At 39.0% G+C, this 6510-nt stretch overlaps 1 protein-coding gene across 1 annotated transcript; it reads left to right on the top strand.

Annotated features, from left to right (window-relative positions):
• Positions 1–323: 323 nt before the first annotated feature.
• Positions 324–6027, top strand: LOC122664428 (3-phosphoshikimate 1-carboxyvinyltransferase 2-like). Its single transcript, XM_043860241.1, has 8 exons — positions 324–699; positions 2243–2487; positions 2729–2882; positions 3866–4080; positions 4162–4279; positions 4376–4586; positions 5407–5468; positions 5568–6027. The coding sequence occupies exons 1-8, from the start codon at positions 352–354 to the stop codon at positions 5784–5786; spliced, it is 1572 nt and encodes a 523-aa protein (XP_043716176.1). The 5' UTR covers positions 324–351; the 3' UTR covers positions 5787–6027.
• The last annotated feature ends 483 nt before the right edge of the window (positions 6028–6510 follow it).

Below are 6510 nucleotides of genomic sequence, written 5' to 3'. Positions count from 1 at the left end.
CAATCTTAGTACCAATAAGTTGCGATACACTCGGACCGGCAGTGAGTCGTTTGTCCGAGTTCTGTTTAGAACGTTTGGTGACAGATTGTGATTGTGACTCTCTGTGTGGTCTTTTAGACAAAACTGCTTCTTGCTTACGGTGATGGTGGGTAGAAGAAGACTAGCGGAGTTGGTTGGTGAATGAATGATCGCTACCCAGCTTCTTTGATCCATTTTCTTTTCTTTCTCCAAATTACAGATTTAATTCTGAAAGCAAATCAAACGAATAAGCTAATACCAACCCACCTTTCTCTTATTTCTCCTTCTCTCTGAAACGTTTGAACACCCCATTGTCACAGACGAGAGACGGAGATGGCGCAGGTTGGCAACATTGCTAAGGGCCTCCAAAGTGCCCACTCCGCAATTTCTCTCCCCAGACCCCCTAAACGCAGGTCCTCTCTTTGCTCGTTGTGGTTACGATCTGATGTCAAAGCTTCTTGCGGTTTCGGTGGCCTCAAGTATGATAGCTCTTCACCTAATTCTTCCGTTGCTTCTGCTAGGGTTCCTCTCAGGGTTTCAGCTGCTGTTGCCACGCCTGAGAAGCCCTCCACCGTCCCCGAGATCGTTTTGCAGCCCATCAAGGAGATCTCTGGTACTGTCAAGCTTCCCGGTTCCAAGTCCTTGTCCAACCGTATCCTCCTCCTCGCTGCTCTCTCTGAGGTTTCGGACTCTTTCTCTCTCTCTCTCTCTCTCATTGCACCTCCAATTTAATTTCTTTTTCTCTTGTCTTCAAATTTGGTTGCTACATTGTTTCTTGTTTATTTTTCATGTGATTATGGAACTGTAAAAAAATAAAATTCGCTTCTCAAATATTGTTATTATTTTTATGGTTGGTGTGAAGTTTTGTACCAGGGTTTTGAGTGGGTGGAATCTGGGACATACGTTAGATCTTAAGGAAGCCATTTTCTTCTTGTAATTGTCCTTATGCAAATGATATGTACTCTGCTCTTCTGATGAGGTAGAATTTAAAAGAATTACATTTTCTTGGTTTCCAGTCATGGTGACGATCTGATTCCTTCTGCTGTTGCAATCAAATATGAATTCTGAATGAAAGTTAATGATCCCACTTATCTTCTCTTTATTATATCTATCCAGTTTTAAAGGGGCTAGTTTGTCTTGCTGCATTGATCTTTTTCTTATATTCTCTGTTCTGTTTTCCTTTCATCGCTTCAAAGAACTACTTCCTCCAAAATTGTACACGATTAATCTTAATTCTCTTTTTCTTGACTAAAGGAAACAGCTTTTATATGGTTGCTTGTAGTAATGACAAATTACAGCATTATTTTCTTGTCAAAGTGGTTAAATTCATTTTATTACCTATGGCACGTCTTGTAGAATTGATAAAGAGATGATCCATGTTTGGCCCTTGCCTTTTGCATGGGCATGGCAAGTTAACTCCAAATTCAAATGCATACTCAAGGCTTGTGACACCATGACCAAAGTAGCAATGTCATAACTTGAACTCATATTTATCAGGCTCAGATTGTACAAGATGGTCAAACCAGCTGAACTGTTGACAGTCCTAAATTTGATCCTATCATACATCAACCTGGTCTTATAGTCAGGTATATCACCATTTGACTGAATGTTGACTGAGTTGGCTTGTAGTTCAACTGGTTGGCCTAAGGTTGTGAACTGCCCGAGTCTGATAGCTATGTTTTGCATATTAACCACTTGTAAGATACCACAGCAAATTCAAAGTATCAAAGTTTCTATGATTGTTCTGTAGGTCCAAATATTTAATTCCATTGAATCAAACTTATTCTGGTGCTCTATAAAGCCTCTTCTAAGATATTGGCAATTATTCTATGCAAGCCGCTTACTATGAATGTTTTATTCTGACATGTTTAACAAGCATTTTATCCGATAGATTGTTATTGTGATATTTCTTTTAGCCATTTCTTCTGATTCTCTTATCCAGGCATTTCACATGTACAAACCTTGTATCGTTAATTTATTTTTTTGGATAAAATATTAAGTTTATCTTCATGCACATAATGACTTGGAATGATTTAATGTTACTACTGGATCACTCAGCGTATGTGATTAATTAATTGAATCATATTGACTTGGCTTACAAGTTCCAGCTACCATCATGGTTTGGCTGGGTCCAACACTTTCTATTAATATATTTGTGAAGTATTTTCTTAAGATATCTCTTTGGATTACTCATTACACATTTTTTTTATTATATTTTGATCAGGGCTCCACTGTTGTAGATAACTTGTTGAGCAGTGATGATATTCATTATATGCTTGGTGCTTTGAGAACCCTTGGGCTACATTTGGAAGAAGACAGTGCAAATGAAAGAGCAATTGTGGAAGGTTGTGGTGGGCAGTTCCCTGCTGGGAAAGAATCTAGGGAGGAAATTCAACTTTTCCTTGGGAATGCAGGGACTGCAATGCGTCCATTAACAGCTGCAGTTACTGCTGCAGGTGGAAACTCAAGGTTTGTTGATTTTTCTAATTATTTCAATTGTTTGGTGTGGTTTGGTTGGAGTCAGAACTTACCTAGACTTTAACTAAATATGACTAACAATTTTGGAAGTGAAGAACTAATGTCTTCACAATCAGGATGCCAGATGGTATGCATATAATTAAATACTGTCCAACCAGTCCGATTGGATGGTATGCATTGTAGGATTTATGCCCTTGAAGCTGAATTTTCCTTCTATTTGTATGAGTTTCAGTTATATACTTGATGGCGTCCCTCGAATGAGAGAGAGGCCAATTGGGGACTTGGTTGATGGTCTGAAGCAGCTTGGTGCTGATGTTGATTGTTTCTTGGGTACTAAATGCCCTCCTGTTCGTGTAAAAGGAAATGGGGGCCTTCCTGGAGGAAAGGTGAGGTCTTTTTTGTAATGAACTTTTTTGTTGCTTGAATTTGTTTGATTTTGATTAGTCACAAAAATTGGATATTTAGTTAAATTTCGTTCCATTTATATTGTAAAAATAATTGTGTGTGAATACCACCCGACAGTTAACCTTTCTGTAAAGTAAATATTAAGCTTAATTTTGCCATGTGGTACATGATCTGGTTTGACTGAAAGTTAGTTGATAATCACCCCTTCTTACAGAGACCTTGGTTTGACTATAGACCAAGTGACATCACCTTTATAAAACTAGGTTATACCCCTTGCTCATGAACCTTGGTTTGCTGCATTCATCACCCAAGTTCAATCATACACTCTCATCTGTTCGGAGGCTAACCTGCCTCCGGTTTCGTAAATGGGATGTTAAGCAGTTGCAGCTCAAATTTCTGTAATGGATTCGGCAATTACAGACTCTACACATGATGGGAAGGTGTCAAATTATAATATTCAGACAAATTTTGTTAGTTATGGGATTACATGCACCTTGAAGTCCTTTCCTGCATAATATGTATTCATGAACCTTGGCTTGCCGCATTCATTACTCAAGTTCGACCATACACAAAATCTCGTCAGTTGTGAGGCTAACCTGCCTCTGGTTTTGTTGTGGGGTATTAAGCACTTACAGCCCAAGTTTTTGTCTTGGATTCTGCAATTCTAGACTCTACACATAATGTAAAGTTGTCAAATTATAATATTCAGACAAAATTCATCAGTAACGGGATAACATACACCTTGAAGTCCTTTCCTGCATAATATGTATTCATTTAAAAAGGGCGTACCCAGTGCACGAGTCTCCTGCCACTGCGGGGTGGTCACAACATACACAGCCTTACCTCCGTTTCGCGGAGAGGCTGTTTCCCGACTCGAACAGTCGAACCCATGTGCTAGAGCGCCCGGCAAGTGGAGGAACATATAGAATTTCATAATGAATTCACTTTTGGCTTTCTACTGCAGGTGAAGCTCTCTGGTTCTATTAGTAGTCAATACTTGACTGCATTGCTCATGGCAGCCCCCTTGGCTTTAGGAGATGTGGAGATTGAGATTATTGATAAATTAATTTCGATTCCATATGTTGAGATGACTTTGAAATTAATGGAACGCTTTGGGGTGACTGTGGAACACAGCAACTCCTGGGACAGGTTCTTGGTACGAGGTGGTCAAAAGTACAAGTAAGCCCTCCGATATATCAATGTGTTTCTTTGCCAGCTAGTTAGTTATGTTGGAGTTGTTAAGACCAGAAATGCCAACAGGTCTCCTGGAAATGCCTTTGTTGAAGGTGATGCTTCAAGTGCTAGTTACTTCCTGGCAGGTGCAGCTATCACCGGTGGTACTGTCACTGTAGAAGGTTGTGGGACTAACAGTTTACAGGTAACTCTTGTGGCTATGTTTGTCTTCGTCTCTTGTTTTGAATGCCTTATTTACCTTGTCTTGTATTGTCATTTATACCTCTCCCTGTGAATGCAGGGGGATGTGAAATTTGCTGAGGTTCTTGAAAAGATGGGAGCAAAAGTTACATGGACAGAGAACAGTGTCACTGTTACAGGCCCACCTCGAGATTCTTCCAGAAGGAAACAGTTGCAAGCTATTGATGTCAACATGAACAAAATGCCTGATGTTGCCATGACTCTTGCTGTTGTTGCACTTTTTGCAGACGGCCCAACTGCAATTAGAGATGGTATGATCTCTGTTGTGGGAAGTAGTTTTAAGGAAAGATGATATTTGGCAGCACAAAAGAATTCCGATTTTCTGTTAGGGTTGACATGCAGGTTTCTGAAAACCGGACCTTGCACTTTAAAAGTATTGATGAACCATACCCCTCCTGCTCCATGAAGGATGTGAGGGAACCATTTTTACGAGGTAATGGTACAGGGCCTCGGTTTCTAGAAATACCAAAAACCAAATCTAGCCGAACTCAAAAGGCTGAACAGATCCTAATCATTAAAGGGCGGGCTGGATGGCGAACTAATCTGCTCCCCCCACCCCCCCCCCCCCTCCTCTCCAATTGCTTTCCTTTTCCTGGTGACCTTGTGCCTGGGAGTTCTTGTTATGATAATCTTGTGCCTTACACTTGGAAACCATGTAAAACAAGATTGTTCCACAGTTTTTTGGACTTTGACCACCAGATTGAGATTAGTAACCAACCCTATTGTTTGGTAGACAACTTTTCTTTCTTCAATAATGGCATAATCTTTTTCCTTGTGCATCCACAAAATTATATATTGGATGGTTATGGCCATCCAGTCAAGTTAATTTTCCTCTCTCTTGCTCACTTGCTCTCTCTTTTTTTTTGGAGGACCGCTTTGATTGTATCCTTTGATTCCTCTCTCCTGCCCACACCATTTGTGGCACAGGAAAGATGGTGATTCCGAGTCTGGGAAACAGAACCCAGGCTTTACCCAGTAATTTCCTTTACATGCTTCATGTTTTGAAAGAGGAAAAGGTTTTGTCTTTCCTTAATCCTAACTGAATGATCCCTTTTTTACTTCTTGTGACAGTGGCTAGCTGGAGAGTGAAGGAGACTGAACGGATGATTGCCATTTGCACTGAACTTCGAAAGGTTGGTGTCTTTTGTAGTTTTCAACATGGGTTTCCTGGATGATATCTCGTTACATTCTTGACTTTTTTTCCTGAGATCCTCTATGGTTGTCCATTTTAGCTGGGAGCAACAGTGGAAGAAGGGCCAGATTACTGCATTATCACTCCACCGGACAGATTGAGTGTGACAGCAATTGACACATATGATGATCACAGAATGGCCATGGCATTCTCACTTGCTGCCTGTTCAGATGTTCCTGTCACCATCAAGGATCCCAGTTGCACTAGGAAAACATTCCCTGACTACTTTGAAGTTCTCCAGAGGTTTACAAAGCATTGAGTGGCCCTTGGATTTTCAGTACACTGTAAATGAGGAGCTTTAAATATTTTTAAATGATTGGCAGGTCACTCCCCATGAGCCATCCTATCTTCGGCTGCCCCTACTATTAGAGTAAGGAATGTAAACAACCCTTTCTTTTACTGCCTTTTGTAATCTATGGCTTCCCCTCAGCAAGTGAGGCTGTTTATTGTTTACTACTTTGTAATTTTATTCAAGAGCTCAATCTCTTCTCAGCACTTTGGCTTGTTAGGCTCATTCCCCCAACATTTTTTGCTGAAGAACTGATGATGGCCCAGTTTTCTTGTGAGCTGACTTTTATGTCACTAGCTGATATCTGTGCTTTATGAGAGTTTCAAGATCAAGCTTCGTATATGGTGTTACAATGGATCCTAAACATTTTCTTACCTCTAAATATATATAGACATGATCCCGATATGGATATGTATAAAGCTATTCTAGAAAATGGTTCCATCACACTAAAAAAAAAAAAAAAAAAAAAAAAAAAAAAAAAAAAAAAAAAAAAAATTTTTTTTTTTTTTTAAATAAAAAAAAAAAAAAAAAAAAAAAAATTTTTTTTTTTATTAATTTTTAATTAAAATAAAAAAAATTTTTTTATTTTTTTTTTTTTTTTTTTTTTTTTTTTTTTTTTTTTTTTTTTTTTTTTATATACTGTGAGATAAGTAAAAGCATAGGATTCAATATTTTCAGGGGAATAAACAATTAC

This window comes from Telopea speciosissima, chromosome 1, assembly GCF_018873765.1.
Source record: "Telopea speciosissima isolate NSW1024214 ecotype Mountain lineage chromosome 1, Tspe_v1, whole genome shotgun sequence".
Lineage (NCBI taxonomy): Eukaryota > Viridiplantae > Streptophyta > Magnoliopsida > Proteales > Proteaceae > Telopea > Telopea speciosissima.
This window is presented reverse-complemented; position numbering and strand designations above follow the sequence as displayed.

Coding starts and splice junctions, on each gene's coding strand:
- LOC122664428 (XM_043860241.1), top strand. CDS start 352: ATGGCGCAGGTTGGCAACATTGCTAAGGGCCTCCAAAGTGCCCACTCC. Junction 4,280..4,375: donor GTGGGACTAACAGTTTACAG/GTAACTCTTGTG, acceptor CTGTGAATGCAG/GGGGATGTGAAATTTGCTGA. Junction 5,469..5,567: donor TTTGCACTGAACTTCGAAAG/GTTGGTGTCTTT, acceptor TGTCCATTTTAG/CTGGGAGCAACAGTGGAAGA.